The sequence below is a fragment of the Hibiscus syriacus genome, unplaced genomic scaffold, assembly GCF_006381635.1.
Source record: "Hibiscus syriacus cultivar Baekdansim isolate YM2019G1 unplaced genomic scaffold, ASM638163v2 tig00111621_pilon, whole genome shotgun sequence".
Taxonomy (NCBI): domain Eukaryota; kingdom Viridiplantae; phylum Streptophyta; class Magnoliopsida; order Malvales; family Malvaceae; genus Hibiscus; species Hibiscus syriacus.
The window spans coordinates 2,686,779-2,703,196 of record NW_024063138.1 but is presented as its reverse complement, the minus strand read 5'-3'; the positions used below and the strand labels follow the sequence as shown (position 1 = coordinate 2,703,196).

The following is a 16,418-nucleotide window of genomic DNA, read 5'->3' as shown; positions in this document are numbered from 1 at the left end:
GTGACTTTTTACTCATCTTTTTAATTTCAAACTTAAATTCTGTACTAATGTAATAATTAAGCTTCTTGCTTATGTATCAAACACGACATACAGCTTTTAGCTGAGATTTAGTTATGTTTAGCTGAAAATGATTGCCACTGCAATGGAATAAGCTGTAATAGAGGCTTTGTTTATGTGATGTAGACTCCGTTGATGCACCTGATATAGCGAGAAGCTAACTTTGAAAAGAAACCGGCTAGTATTTTTTTTTTTTTTTTGCATTGCAGAAATTCAACTTGCATATGACATAATATTCTGATACACGAGTTCAATTTTATGTTGTCTAAAACACTTACAATGGTCACAAATTCTTGAAGGGAAAACGAACAATCGATGGACAGAAATTTGGCAATATGATGAGTGATGTGGCATGAACTGTTGTAATGGCATTGAATCTTGGGTGATATTCCCCCTCATACACAGTTGAGATAGCAAGTTTGTAAAAACGACTAAAGATTGATGTACGACTCTCCGTCATTTCCTAATCGAGAGAAGTTCAAAGCTTCGAAGAGGGTGATCGTCACGGCTTCCTCTAACAGGGGCGGCACGACTAGAATGTTTGGCCTCGAGGGAATGTTGGGTTCTTTGTGTGGTAGACAAGCGACCACTACTTGATGGTATTTGGTTTTGTGGAATGTCATTGGGTTCGCCGGATGAACTTGGCCTGTTTGTTGCTATAGCTCTTCTTGAAGCGCTGCCATGTCGAGAAGAACTGCGTCTTTTACCTGAATCAGGGTGCTGGGAATCGCAAGCCAACAAAAAATAAGAATGTGGAAGATGAGCCAAAAACAAAACATGAGAGATGAACAGAGTTAAAAGAGAAAAAAAAAACTGAATAGACAGATCAAATCAGTCTCAGTACTATGGCAACTAAAATGTATTGGCTTCAACAAAATTAAGCTAATGAATAAATAAGGGATCAATGTTCCTTATATGTCTATCGATCACAACGCAGTGAAATTTGGAATAAATTCGACACGACTCCATAAATCACCTAATTCTAATTCAGAGTTTGAGATTAAAGACAGCAGGTTTCCAACTTGGCTTGGCTTACAAAATATAATAGAAACAGAAGGATATGAAATTGGAACTTGAAAGCAAAAATCATGAAGGAGAAATATGTGGATCTAAAGCTTTGTCATAACACCGCTAGAAAGGAATTTGGTGTGCTAATAAGCTTTACACCTGGTAAAAGAGAAGGTTCAAGCAAGATTGGAACTCGATAAAAGAAAATATTTGAAAGAAAATTAAAGCTCACCGCATGCTTGGACAAAGTTACATCCTCAGCAGTTTTGTTTCTATAATGATCAGGACGAGGATTAGTACTCGAAACATTCCTTTTGGAAAACGCTTCAGTTGCACCAGTGAGTCTATCCCGAACCTCTCTTCCCACTGAATGTTGATGTCAAGGGGAATAACCCATAAGCGAGTTCAAAAATATAAAGCAAAGAGGTTATTATTGTTAGTATAATATCATATCATCCTTGGTAAAAGCAATAAAAGAATATTCTGAAAAACAAACAAAATTTTTCCTTCATCCACATTGTATAATTTTTTTATAAACTCAAATGAGCATCTTCCGAACCATATAGTTTAGTATCAAATATTCAAGTTCCAAGAATATGGTTTGATGATAGTCTAGTATCTAATGAGAAATCAATCTATATTAAAGAAAACAGACCTGAGATTTTTTCTGGTCTTTCAAGGGATGGTCCTGCAGCTAAACCTGCCCTTCCACTAGCATGCTGAGAAACAGATAGAAAAGCTGTAAATATTCCGAAGGTGGAAGCAATCAAGAGCCTAGAAGTTTATAAAACATTTACCCTGCTTCTGGAACTACCGCCAATCTGTGGATACTTCAACACAGTCCAGTCAAAGACATAGTCAAACTGATAACCTGCAACAAAGTGAATTTCAGAACCAAGAAAAAAAATTACAAAACTAACCATTAGTAAGGAAGCCACAATCACAATAACTAACCTTCTCTTATAAACAAGTCTCGGAAAAGCCTTTTCAAGTATGAATAATCTGGTTTATCTTCAAACCGCAAAGATCGACAGTATTGAAAATATGAGACAAATTCAGATGGATATGACTTACAGAGCACCTGTTAAATACACATATGCCATTGTTACTAAGCAAGGAAACAAGTATAATAACCATAAGATGGGTTAACACTAAATTTTGGGATTATATACCAAACCTTTGTCAAATTTATACAACAAACTTCCATTTGCCAGGTAAGCTAAAATAAATTTCACCATAACAAACATCATAGAACTACATAGGAAATCTCATCCTTTCAAAAACATTCGTGGAAATAGCAATTATGGTTCCAGTGTACCATCCCAGAATTCAAATCGCTTCATAAAGTTTATACTATTCATCAGACATTCCACAAAAGTGGGGAAAAAAGGGAATACAAAGAACAGACCAGGTCTATAAAGATGAAGAGGTCGTATGCAGGCACGAAAAATCCAGATATCAGTGATATTAATAACTCAAAAAAGTTTCCTAAAGAGAACAAATTATTCGTTGGATGGCGTAAGTGATCATACCTCTATAGGAGTTGAAACCTTCTTTTCACTAATCTTATCATATTTTTGCTTTTTTGTGCCAGCTTTTAGCCCCTGCCAGGGGAGGCTGAAGCAAAGAATAGTGCCGATTGAATAAAATTTAATGTAAAGAGAACTAAGAATGAAGATTCAGTAACAACATTATCTGGAAATGCAAAACAAATATGACAATGTCAATACTATATACACCAACCTTCCTCTTAGGAAATACATAAGCATATAACCAAGGGATTCCAAATCATCTCTTCGGCTTTGCTCTGCCAGAAACATTGAAGAATGTAAGTTAATAAAAGAAAGAAGTAAGTTGCATCCATAATTTATGGTTTGCTGTTACTATTTGAAAATCACTCACCGATACCAAGGTGAGTGTTCACACTCGCATAACGAGCTGTGCCTGTGAGGTTCTTGTTTTCCCTGCAGTAAAGAACTAGATCAGTTGTTTTCTCTATAAAATCTTGAGATATTCAAATTTGAAATTCTACATTATGAAATCAACAGAGTTATAATCACCTGTATGGGATATGCTTATGAGTCTGAAGATCCCTATACTTCTTTGCAAGGCCGTAGTCAATGATATATACCTGTAGAAACAAAATTTAAAAGGAAAAATATACCAGAATATTTCAAGCTTTTGATGTGTAACAAAGTCTTATCGCCTACAATGGAAAATATTTTTATCATAACTAGAGATGAAAAAATAAAGCTGGCTGTACTAACCGTTTAATAAGTATGCATGTGTTTTATTTGCCAATGTAACATGCAAGAAAAACACAATAACTAGTACCTGATTTGCCTTGCGTCCAAGGCCCATCAAGAAGTTGTCAGGCTTTATATCACGGTGAAGAAAACCCCTCGAATGCATATATTCTACTCTATTAATCTGGAGAGGGGAAAAGGTTACAAAGAGGGAAATTAAAATTAAATAGTAAAATACCTGCAAACTAATTATTTAACAGAAAAGTCATATATTTACCAATTGATCAGCAAGCATCAACACGGTTTTTAATGATAGTTTCCTACTGCAGTAGTTGAACAAATCTTCCAAACTGGGTCCAAGAAGGTCAATTACCATGACGTTGTAATCCGCCTCAACTCCAAACCACTTGAGGTGGGGAATACCCGCTGTACCAAGGTGAATCCAAACCAAGTTACTCAAAGATAAAATGAACAAATTTTAAAAGATTAAGTAGATAGTGCATGATTATAGAGAGAGATTTGCCATTGTCTTTCAAAACCAACAGTTACCAAGACTAATACTAAACTGAGTGAAGAGTGAAGACTCATTTAAATGTAATATAGTAAGAAAACCAATGACTTCCATCACATCAGAGAGTGCATGTTTCTCTCAGTTTGTTTTCTCGTATAGTGACAGTGCAGTGGAAAAGGCAAACCCACAGAAGACTATAGTCAAATTATAATGTCCGTACCAAACAATTTTTCCAGACACATACAGAGAGAGAGAGCAAGGCAGAGACAGACTTACTTCCTCCTTGAAGAAGCATATACAATTTTGACTCGTAATGAAGTTGTGGATGGAGTGAAGAGTGAAGACTCATTTAAATGAATATAGTAAGAAAACCAATGATCCATCACATCAGAGAGTGCATGTTTTCTCTCAGTTTTTTCTCGTATAGTGACAGTGCAGTGGAAAAGGCAAACCCACAAAGACTTAGTCAAATTATAATGTCCGTACCAAACAATTTTTCCAGACATACAGAAGAGAGAGCAAGGCAGAGACTTACTTTCCTCCTGAAGATATACAATTTTGACTCGTAATGAAGTTGTGGATGCCTGGTCTTCAAAGATTCCTGAATTGTGTTTGCGTTTTTTTTGGGGGGGAGAAAGGTCATTGCATTTGAAGTTAAAAAAAAATTCACCAAATACAATATTGTTTTCAGCTGCTTGTTGTTCACAAACCATGATTAGGAATTAATCCGCACCCTTCAAATTCTCACCTAAAATCATGCATTCGCACATGAAAAGAAAAACCACATATTGGTTTCAAAGAAAAAAGAGAGAGGCAGAGAGCAGTACAAGTTGGAATTTGGATCAAAGTTGATAGATTGTCTTCCAAAATTAAACTTAAGCAATGATAATTTTAAACACCTTTGCTATAAGAAGCATGATTCCATTTTCTCATTCCTATAAAAACACTCTTCTTCTTCAAATTGGAAATTGAATGAACAGAGCTGGATACGGAAAACAAGTTTCACAACTGAAGAAAAGCATCTGCAAACTTGAACTGCATTTGCGAACCAACTCTTACTTATTTTATTTTATTGAGAAAAAAAAAGTTACTAAAAGAGCCTATTTCTTATCATGTTATTACTCGATGTCCATAATACAATGCAAGTAAAGTCAAAGGTTAACAACAGTACAAATATTATTTAATTCAAAGACCAAAAATTCATCATTAGCAGTTGATAAACACAGCTGCAAACAAGTCCAGCAGAAGAGCAACAAAGAGACTACCAAAAAAGCATACTCAATGTTGTATCACATACCAGTTTGACAGCAACTTCATCTCCAGATTGCACATTTACCCCTTCAAAAACAAAAGGAAAAAAAATCAGAAAAAGGTGAGATGCGATGCAGACAAAGAAACAGGAAACATTTACCATTAAAGTGATAAGGACTTTTATACCTAAATAAAGCTCTCCAAAAGAGCCACTCCCAATTTTTCTTCCAAGCTTGAACTTGCCACCAATTACACGATCCATCTCAAACCACAAATATAAAAGCTACTCTTTTTAATAATACCAGATGCCCCCAAAAGAGCTTAAAACCTAAGTTGTTTTAAACAGACTTTTGTCAAATTCAGAGTCTATTCCCCTCAAACCAACACCCTCAAAGCTTGGGGGATTTACCAAATTGATAGCAAACCTCCAATGGATCAACTGAAGATATAAAAAAATCTTAATCTTCTTCAATAACCAGCAGGGACAAAATCGTCAAGATAAAAAAACCGATGCTTTGACTAAAAGAACAATAAGACGAAAGATGAGGCTAAAAAATTCGGTGATTTCAATCGAAGCCCCGGAAAGGCAAGCAAGAAAGGAAGAAAGAAGCTTTTGTTATAATGATCATTAAAAAGACCCAAGTTTCGTCAACTACATAGCAGGCATAACTTGAGAATAAAATCCCAAAATTTTGCAAAGGAAACCCTAATTTGGTAAGGAAAAGAAAGCTACACTGACTTGAGGAGAAGAAGACGAATCAACATGGGAAACTAAACATCCATATATGCAATCAAATAAAAGAAGACGTCTGGAAAAATGGCCGAAAACAAAGAAAGCATCAAATTAAATAAGAAAATTTTTGTTCTTTTTTTCTTCTTTGGGATAAAAATAAAAGAAAAATAGTAAAGAAATAGTTTTCGGCAGCTGTTTGTTAAGGATGAAAAACGATTGAAAGACGGCGAAATGAAGAGAATTTAGGAGAAAAAGATAGGAAGGGGGGAAAAGAAAAGAAAAGAAACGGAAGCTTTATTATATATTTGTCTTTTTTATTTAATTTAAAATAAACTAAAAGGTGAAAATGAAAAGTACATGAGAACACGTTTGTCTGAATCAAATAATTTTTGAAATAGTCACGAATTTATATTTTGCTTCGTTCATAAAACGGCTGCTTTTGAATTTAAATCTTATAACAAGAATATTTAATTGATATTTATTTAGACAGCATGATCTTTGTTCATCCTCATATATACATATATACTCACACACACTGAGTTTCAATTATTTATATATGTATGGGAAAATTTTAATTTCAAATTAATGTGGGTAATTTTATTACATTAATTCATAAAAATTGAACAGTCATAATGTATTCAATATTGCATGAAAAAAATATAAATTAGAATTTATGTTCCATATTACATATCAAATTAAAGTTTGTGTATAGCTTTACTATTTATATAAAATTATTAGGTGAGTTTAGGTTATCAAAATGAGTAAACAGGTATAATTTAAAAATCAAACCATGAATTATACTAAATATGTATTTATTATTAGAGTTTATGGATTAATTGGTCATTTGATTTATTTATAAAGCTAAAATTATAAAAATGCTTCACTCTTCTGTTGTGCCTTTCTTCATACTAATATGGTTCACTGCGGGTGGGGCCTCCTTTTTTTGTGCATTTACTCGGACACATTTCACAGTCCGACCACGAGACAATACTTACATCTCCACCGCTTAGACTGGAACTAACAGAAGAAAGAAAACAAGAATTACTCAAGCTTTCAAGTTTCTGGAGTTTTGCAATAATGAAGGTTTTTGCAGTGGATTACTTTGATTGGATTTTAGTGATGTTAACAGGAAGTGTGGGATTGTGGCGGTTCAAGATGTTCGTGCTGTCTAGTCAAGAGATGGTAATAAATAATGAAATAAGTTTAAAGAGAATAGTTTGAAGAGAGCGAATTTGATAAAGGGGAGAGTTATATTTGTTGTGAAGGCTTGAAAGGCGCATTGAATGCTCTTATGGTTTGACAATGGAGAGCGCAAATCCCTAAACATGATAACTCTACGAGACACGGCATTAACAAGATATGCGACAATCCTTTCAGCAGAAGAAAGAGAGCATAATGAGAAGTCATCAGGTCAGTTCAAGCAACATTCTATGAGCTTCTTCAAGATTGTAAAACTGAAAACACATTCCAAAACAAGCATTATCAAGCTCGAACCTCATCTACTCAACCCTCTACCGTTCCCTCCATTTTCACCGCGGCTTCCATCTAAAACACTTGTGGTTATGTGGCAAAGTTGTGTATGTATTCACAGCTGGACCTAGGGGTGGGAGAAGTTTGGGAACAAACACATCCGTTCAAGGTCTATCAGGTGGCTGCCTGTCTAGGATATCAGATGACATCTACGGTTACAAACTTCAAATTTTATAAAATTTTTCAAGGGAAAATTTGGTAGAGTTTCTCCCTATTCAGACCATCTCAAGGCAAGCAAGACTCTTTAAACATGAATACTATAGAGAGCAGAGTCAGTATCTACCATGGTGCTAAATTGTTAACATATTGCAAAGTTAAAGCATGTATACATGATGGTATGATATGCATCTGTATCTTTGTACAACACTTCTGCAGCCTTTGACATTAAAAAAAAATAAACAGAAGAAAATATTTTGCACCTACTAAAATCAGTAGATACTCCTTTCTCTTTTCTTTTTATTTTTCCTTTCCACTCCTCCTGTTTGTTTTGACCTTTATTTAACTGGAAAAAAAATTACTTTGATCAGCAGTAGCATTCCTTGGTCTTTAGACCTTAAAGGTGAATCAAACCTGAAGTTCCAGTAGATAAAACATGAGCCGCCAACATTTCCAAATGCAAGAGACATCATGGAAAAATTCCGTTCAAGTATCAGGATGCGGTTAGTTAGTCACCCAAACCAACTTGTCCTTCTAACAGTTCAAACAAATGGGTCGAGTTACTGGGATCCAGACTGCTTTTCAATGGCTTCCAGTTCAGGAGGCAAGAGATTTAAAAAGCTCCCTTGAACAGGCTGATCACTAGGTGTTTCTGAAGTCTCTGTCTCACCATCTATGTTGAGTATCAGATAGAAAAATTGAATATGTTAAAGATAGTGGCAGTAAGGTATATGTCTGCGGATGTAGAAATAACAACCAACGGCATATTAAGTATAAATAAGGGAAAAAATGTAGAAGTACCGAAAAGTGTCTTGACCGATGGTTTACTTGAATTGGTGCTCTTCTTCTTCAACTCAGCTAAAAATAGAAAGAAATTGTCAACTTTAAAAGGTGATTTCCAAATTCAAAATACTAAAACTCGTAAAAATCTTGTGTCACAAAAACAGAGTTATTATGTAATGCCAGCAATAAATCAAAAGCAGACTAGATAGATTGTGTTGTACTTTCCAGCCATGTTTCATTTGACCTCGATGAAATTATAGCAATATAAATATGAGTTCACTGTGCCCTCAAACTCCACAAGAATCTAATGCATAACCCTTGAAATTCTGTGATTAAGGATAAATACTAAGTACAAAATACTAAAACAACCACTTTTCAGACACAGCAGAATGGGGCTATAAAGTTGAGATGCGGTATTCAAGCAGCGTATAATAATAATAATAAATTATTATTATTATTATAAGCTTAAGCATCTAGAAATATTTGTCAGACAGGCATTCTTACACATGATTATGGAACAAATACATGGCTGTCTATGTACATAATTCCATATAAAGCGGAGAAGGAATAATACCCATTCCAGGCACTTCAAAATCATTGGCAATTTCAAAGTTTTTGTACGTGTATCCCATGAAATTTACGTCCTTGGACGAAAGCATCTGCAACATAGAAGGATGATCAAGAAAAAACAATAATGTATGCCATGAAAAATTCATCATAAAAAGACCTCTTTGGCTTATCAGCAGACAAACAGTACATACATGAAAAAACCATCCTGACATAAGCATAATAACAATAAGAAGAAGAAAAAGCAGTATTCAACTATAGAACTCTACAGTAGAGAGCCAAAGAAAAGAATGACAACTTTATCATCTGCTAACATTAAACAATGCTATATAGATTACTTTGATACAATACAAATGATACTGAAAGCTTACTTTCCTCCATGGACCAGATTTTGATGGCCTAGAACACATTTCTTCGGACTGCACAATTAAATACAAGCAAATAGAAAACTAACATCATAATACAATAAAGTTGCAGCATGATTAGCAGTACTGAATTCGAAAATCAAGGGATAACAGTACCTCATCGAACTTTTCAAAATTTTGAGTATCTAGCTCATCATTAACCTCAGGAATAAATGCAGCATCCATTTCATATATTCTATCCCAGTCCACACCTCGAAACCATGGATGTTCCTGGAGAATTAAAAAGAAACAAGATAACTTCTTTATCTGGAAACAAGTGTAAGGAGCATATCCAAGAATATAGAATAGAGCACACCAAACAATACCTTAATTTCACCTGCCCCATTTAATCCTAGCCTGTGATTAACATCACACAAGAGTTTGCTAATTAGATCTGTTGCCTCTTCGGATAATTTTGCCTCTTCAGGACACTTCAAATGAGTTTTCCAGTTCACTATCTATGCCAGTAATAAAAAAATGTGACATTGTTAGACAAAAGAAACTTCTTAAATTCCTCCTTTTTCTACTTCGCTTCAATCATTTTATTGTACTATATTACCTGTTTTGCGTCTAAGAATTATACCAGAAACTGCCTTTTCAAATAAAAATTCATAAAACAAGGAAAATATGCGAAAAACATATATGTTGATGGACTCTGACAATTTCTTTTCACATTCCAGCCTCGGCATAATCAGCAACAATTAACAGAAATAATACGAGATAGATCCAGGCAAAAGTATCTAATGAGAAGGAAAAATTACATAATCAATTGTCAATATTTGTCAGGTTACCTTCCTACATGTTGACATTGGATCATCTGAATAAAAAGGTGGATATCCCACAAGCATTTCAAACATAATGGCACCAAGTGACCACCTACGCAAAATAATAATCAGTCACAATAACCTATGATACTGTCTATGTGCATGAAATTAATAAATTATAGACATCATCAGAGAACAGTTTTACTTTTATTCACATTGTCTCACTGAGATATTAAAGCTAATCTTTAAAAATGAAGTCAGCATTTTATATAAAATAATTAAAAATGAAAAATCCTCTAAACTGCAACTAGACATAGCGAATTCTTTTTTAAATTACCACGTTACAGTTTAAATTGCAATGTCTGACAGACCAAGGTATTGCTATCTGCAACAAGATGGAATTTCTTTTCAAAATACATAAATACTGACCAATCACAATCCATTCCATAACCTTTCTTCAAGAGGACTTCAGGTGCAATATAGTCGGGAGTACCGACAGTAGAATAAGCCTGCAAAATGCAAGCATTAGACAAGAAAAAAAATCATCTAACAGTCACTGCTGAGTGCTTCAAATAACTCAGAACCATTACTTTAAGAAGCAAACACAGTAACACAAACACATACAAACAGAAATATTTATATTTATATATATCATGATATAAAAGTGATGCAGGGTCCAATATGTTTCATTTAGTGATTCCATGATTGAAAAGATGCACAGCGAGACCACCGTCAATTCACCCAACAAGGGCAACATAGCTGAAAGCCACCAATTTATGAATTTAGCTTATTGAGCAACTAATTGAATGAGATATAGTGGGATAAAGGGACAGTTGAGACATAATAACTGAGACTCACAAGCGTTCTACGGTTCTTTTGCCAATGTTCTAGTTTCTCTTGCTGTGTTCGCTTTGAAACTGATAAGCGTTCACCATTTCCCCCAGCCTCATTAGTATTGCCTCCTACAGTAAAATCATTTTCTTGGATGGTACTGCAATCTAAGGGTTTACATAGTCCGAAATCTGACAATCTCAAGTGTCCATATCTATCCAGTAACAAATTGTCAGGCTTGATATCCCTACGACGTTCAGCACTCGAAAGGTTAACCCTAGTTAAGAAAAAATGAAGAAAAAACACCTTCACAGTTTATTTTGTGTGCATACTAACCTATGAATATAATTGTGTTTGTGGATAGATTCAATAGCCAAAACTGTCTCTGCAACATAAAATCTAGCCTCATCTTCAGTCAATATATCCTTTCTCATAAGTAAGGTCATCATATCTCCTCCAGGTAGATATTCCATTATGAGATAAAGGTAGTCATCATCTTGGAAAGAATAGTAGAGTTTGACAATACAATTGCTATCAACTTCAGCAAGCAGGTTCCTTTCAGCTTTCACATGCTCAACCTTAAATAACGAAGAAAACATCCAAAAATGAAATAAAGTAGAAAACCTCAAGAATACCACATGGCAGAATGAATGAATACCTGGCCTCTTCGAAGCATTTCTGATTTCTTAAGCTTCTTCATAGCATATACTAGGTCTGTTGCCTTTTCCCTACACACTCTAACCTGCACCATAAACACAGTTTTAAGTAACTCAACAAATCTGGAGGAGGAAATTAAGTAACCTATGGTATAGGACCATAGGTACTCCCCCACACAAGGGCAAAATAGAACAAGTATACCTCTCCAAATGCACCCTTGCCAATCATGGTTAGTAATTCAAAGTCCTCAACACCCAATTTAAGCCTTTGACGGCGCATGTATTCAGTTTCTTTTTTCTCCAGGTACTTACGTAAGTTATTTTGATCTTGCTCGGAGAGGTCAGCTTCCGCCAGTTTCTTTTCCAGGATTATTCGTCTATCAAAATTCAAATCATTAGAAAATGGATCTGCAAAAGGAGATAATAATCTCTACACTAGAGCTTAACAAACATAGAAATAAAATTCCCAATGCCAGAGTTTCATTTGAAGAAATCAATTACAAATTGATATATTTCATAAACCATCTCTACCGTGTTTCTTTTGACTCTTAGTTATCACTAATCATGTCTTTAGAATAAATCAGTGCATCGATTACTACGTCTTGGTTCTTGGCATACACATTATCTTTTTCATACTGTCTTTTAAAAATCATGAGAGAATTCCTCAATTTGCCATAACTTTGAATAACTATTTAAAAATCACACAGCCAAAAGTTGGATTGAATATTAGTGTTTCAGATATATCTGATGATATCCTCGTTCCTCCATGTAATTATATTGAGAAATGAAAGATAGTTGAGCAAGTTAAGCATAATATTAGAAAGGTAAAGGGCCGAAGGAAGCCATACCGCTCCCTTCTTTCTTGGAGGTTCCTCATTTGCTCCTTATAATGATTCTCAATGTACTGCTTAGCAGCGGCGACCTTTTGTCTGGTGATATTGGAGAGAGCATCATCGTCCACATTGGCTTCGTCATTCCCTCCGTTTCCAGCGTTGGACGCCTCCTCATTCCTCTGCCCAGCCTTCAATTTATCCTTCGGTTGTAGCTTCGAAAGCCAACCCTTCTTCGCTGAATCCATTTTCTCTAATCAAAATCAAATATCACGCAAACAAAAATTCCTTAACGTTCTGCATGTCAACAACATATAAATATTGAAAAAAGTAAAAAACTGATAATCGAATTTCGAAATGAACCAAGCAAGCAAAGAAATTTGCGCTGCAGCGTAGTTTACGTGAGACAATACGATCCGCGAAAAGTATCTCTCCCGGCTATTTCGCCGCGTTTTCTTTTCTTTCAATAATTACTATGATTATTATTGTTCTCCGAAATAAAATTGGACTGTGAAAAGCAAAAAGAAGTAAATTCTTGAGAGGCGAAAAGTGACACATGTTATTATCTTATTCGATTATCAAATTAATTCTAATTTATTAAAAATATACCTAAATTTAGATAATATGTAGTAGAGACCAAATATTAATTATACAAAAATATTTAACTACCATATTATTTGATCAGTTACATTATAACGGTAAGTGGGTTAATTGAGAATAATTATATATTTTAGTGGTCTTATACACAAATTTAAAAGATGTGATAAAAGTAAAAGGATTAAATAGTTAAATAGTATAGTTTACCTAAATAATTATTAGATTTACTGTTCAACCCTCACCATTAGAAGCATTAATTGAGTTAAGCAGCTTACCAGTTGGCAGTAGTTTGCTAACAATTTGTACTCTGTTATATAAAATTTGTTCATTATTGGCTTTTTTTGTCAATATATTTAAGCTTTGATTAGTCATTATTTAAATTTTATTATTGGTAAAAATATATAAAAATATATTTTAATAACCGTCAATCAAGCAGTTTTCATATACATATTTTATCAAATTGTATTATTTAAAATATTTAAAATAATCATGGTCAAAGTTAAAAAATAATAATTTTTAAAAAGTCAATAAGAGACATTTTTTATGGGACGGGGGAGTATCTAGTTTCGTCAAAATTTAATCAATGTTCAATATAGATTGATTTGATTTTAATTTGAGTTTCGTTTAAAATTTTTATGAATTGAGTTAAATAACATCCAACTCGATTTGATAGGTTTTCGAGGAATTTTTATTATTTTTATATAATTTTAAGATGTTTTCTATCATATTTTTAAGATTGATATGTATTGTTAAACTTTTTTTTCTTTCAATAATGATTATAATATTTTAGTTTGGTGTTTTTATGAATTGTTACCTTAGAAAATAAACTTTGAAATTGTTTCGTATACTATTTTGATTTTTTTTGTTAATTTATGTTTATACTAAGCTATATATAATATTATTAGATTTACCCTAGTTTTCTACTTTTTCTCATTTGTGTTGTGCCATTCATACTTCTTCTTTTCATCTTTGTTGATTGATGGCGGAACAAATCCTGATGTCGGTTGTCGACTGTCAGTATTTTTTATTTTTCTTTTAATTTTTTAATCTAATCTTTGTTTCTCTCTTGTTTTTAATTTTCAATAAGTATGTCTTTATAACACATTTTCATTTGTTATTGACACGCTTTTCTTTGTCTTTTGACATTGTTTCAGTTGTTTGACTGTTTTCATTTATCTTTTTTAAGGATTGATTCGACATCACCACGACTGATCAAGATTACATTTATATATTATCATATTGATCTTCCATACTTTGGACCTCATATTGGATTTTGATACTTGATTTGCGTTATATTCGATAGTTTTTTGATGTCGCTCAACTCTTATTTGCTATTTTTTCAATGATCTTTCAATAGCTTGATCCTTTTTTTTATTCGTTTGTCGATGCGATTAAATATGTTTTGTATTGTTCGAGTTTTAATTAGATTTTTTTAATCTTTCATTGTATAGTCCTTATGTGATCTTAAGTTGCTAATTTTAGAAAAATGTCATAGTTATGTACTTAATGTACGATTATGATTGCATATCTACATTGTAATTTGGGATATTTCCTTTTTTAAAAAAATAAAAATAGTGGCTTCTATAAAAAAGGTAAAAAATTTGCACGAGCTTAACAAGCAACAAGTCGAATCAAACAAGTAATAAATTTCCTTAACGAGTATGAATCAAACAAAATTTTATTGAACTTATCGAATATCGAATCGAACACAAATCAAATAATTTTAGAGTCAAATCGAGCATTACTTGACTTATAATCAACTCACTCGATAAACACCTCAATCTACGCCCAAACAAAACTCACAACACTATGAGAATAAGAATAAGATATTGAAAAACTCTCTTGTAAACCTAATATCTTGTCTTTTTAAACAAACATTAAAATTACTAACAATTTATTTAGATATAATATAAATTTAACTGAATAATTATAGGTTGTGTTGATATTCCAACACACCCTCTCAATATCAATTATAATTTTATTTGTCATAATAACGACATAAATTATCGAGTTAATACACATCTAAATCTTTGGTGAATAAGTGTAACTTAGTTTTTTACCTTTATATGTTTAAACTTGATTCTTTTTGAATTATTTCTTCTCTAACAAAAGGGATAATTACCTTCATATGTCTAGTTATTGCATACTAATCTGAACCGATCCGGGTTGTACACCTAGTTTTGGTAGGTGAGTCTCCCAGCGAGGATTTTCTGCATACACAATGACTCGAACCTGAGATCTTACTTAAACGATATAAAGTTGCTTACCATTTGAACCAACCACTATTGGTCACGATACTCTTCTTTGATGGTTAACAAAGACATGATGAGCTACGTTTTGCTACACTAAGAAACTATTCATGATCTAAGTATAAAAACATATATTGTAGTTGAGCATTGACTATCTTGATCGTCTCTATTGTTAGCATCACAATAGTACTCTTTGGGTATGTTTTTCTTCATGTAAATTTTTTTTTTTGAAATGTTTTTTTATTTTTCAGCGTTTGATTAACGGAAAATAGGTTGATCAATATAAAACATTTTTCCTGATCAACAAATTTTTGCATTTTATGGAAAATGATATACATTCTGATTTTTCGTAAATTATTTTTTGAACTTTTCCACTCCAAAGCATAAATATTCAAAATAATATTATTTTATGTATTTAATGTTAATAAAATATTTTTAATATTGTTTTAATAAAAATATAGTTATTAAAATATTTAAAATATATTTATTAATGACTTTAATATTATAATAGTATATTTAGTTATATTATAAAAATATATGATTTTGTATTTTTATTTTAATAATATGTATTAATAAAGTTTATGTAATTTATTACTTTTATAAAATAATATTTTAATTAAAATACTTAAAATGTATTTTTAATAAATTTCAAAATGGATATAATATTCTAATTTTTAATATTTTAATAATAATATTCTTTTTTTAAATAAATAATTAATATAATTTATAATATTATATTGTAATAGAATACAATATTTCAATATCAATATTGACATAAATAATGCTAAATAAATTATCTAAATATTTTAAAATAATAATATGAAAATTTTATAATAAATAATATTATTTAGTGAATCTAATTTTTATAATAAATAATTTCTAGAAAATTTATCAACCATTGGAAATGGTTTACACAACATCATCCAAACACCGTAAAGTATTTTCTAAAAAATATTTTAAAAACTATATAATTCCAACTAAATAAGCCCTTATAAAACAAAAGTATGTTTTATACTTTGGACAATTAATTTAATATTATATTAATAAATCGTAAAAAATAATTAAACTAGGGGCTTAAACTATAAAAGTAAAGAGTATGATTGAAAAATAGTAGGGACCTCAATTATAAAGGTAAAAAGTGAGATTAAAAAATTAGGCGTCTCAATTTTAAAGGTAAAAAGTAAGATTTAAAAAATTAAGGGCCTAAATTATATAAGTAAAAAAATGAGATTGAAAAATTTAGGG

General features: G+C 32.2%; 2 protein-coding genes across 2 annotated transcripts; both read right to left on the bottom strand.

The window, feature by feature from the left end:
* Positions 1–258: 258 nt before the first annotated feature.
* LOC120166155 (casein kinase 1-like protein 9) lies at positions 259–5,629 on the bottom strand. Its single transcript, XM_039175515.1, has 16 exons — positions 5,402–5,629; positions 5,260–5,370; positions 5,120–5,160; positions 4,358–4,423; positions 4,099–4,129; positions 3,589–3,737; positions 3,400–3,495; positions 3,126–3,196; positions 2,968–3,029; positions 2,809–2,872; positions 2,598–2,682; positions 2,020–2,146; positions 1,863–1,936; positions 1,721–1,784; positions 1,298–1,431; positions 259–777 (listed from the first exon to the last, which is right to left on the bottom strand). Exons 2-16 carry the CDS (start codon positions 5,333–5,335, stop codon positions 514–516), a joined length of 1,404 nt encoding a protein of 467 aa, XP_039031446.1. The 5' UTR covers positions 5,336–5,370; positions 5,402–5,629; the 3' UTR covers positions 259–513.
* A 2,342-nt stretch (positions 5,630–7,971) lies between these two features.
* LOC120166152 (serine/threonine-protein kinase tricornered-like) lies at positions 7,972–12,575 on the bottom strand. Its single transcript, XM_039175511.1, has 13 exons — positions 12,346–12,575; positions 11,700–11,874; positions 11,500–11,583; positions 11,178–11,419; positions 10,869–11,088; positions 10,440–10,519; positions 10,038–10,122; positions 9,573–9,704; positions 9,364–9,477; positions 9,214–9,261; positions 8,850–8,934; positions 8,294–8,350; positions 7,972–8,165 (listed from the first exon to the last, which is right to left on the bottom strand). The coding sequence occupies exons 1-13, from the start codon at positions 12,573–12,575 to the stop codon at positions 8,053–8,055; spliced, it is 1,665 nt and encodes a 554-aa protein (XP_039031442.1). The 3' UTR covers positions 7,972–8,052.
* Between the last annotated feature and the right edge of the window lie 3,843 nt (positions 12,576–16,418).

Coding starts and splice junctions, on each gene's coding strand:
- LOC120166155 (XM_039175515.1), bottom strand. CDS start 5,335: ATGGATCGTGTAATTGGTGGCAAGTTCAAGCTTGGAAGAAAAATTGGG. Junction 4,424..5,119: donor ATGAAGTTGCTGTCAAACTG/GTATGTGATACA, acceptor AACACAATTCAG/GAATCTTTGAAGACCAGGCA. Junction 2,147..2,597: donor AGGTTTCAACTCCTATAGAG/GTATGATCACTT, acceptor TGTATTTAACAG/GTGCTCTGTAAGTCATATCC.
- LOC120166152 (XM_039175511.1), bottom strand. CDS start 12,575: ATGGATTCAGCGAAGAAGGGTTGGCTTTCGAAGCTACAACCGAAGGAT. Junction 11,089..11,177: donor AAACACAATTATATTCATAG/GTTAGTATGCAC, acceptor TGAACGTCGTAG/GGATATCAAGCCTGACAATT. Junction 8,935..9,213: donor AATCTGGTCCATGGAGGAAA/GTAAGCTTTCAG, acceptor TCTATGTTGCAG/ATGCTTTCGTCCAAGGACGT.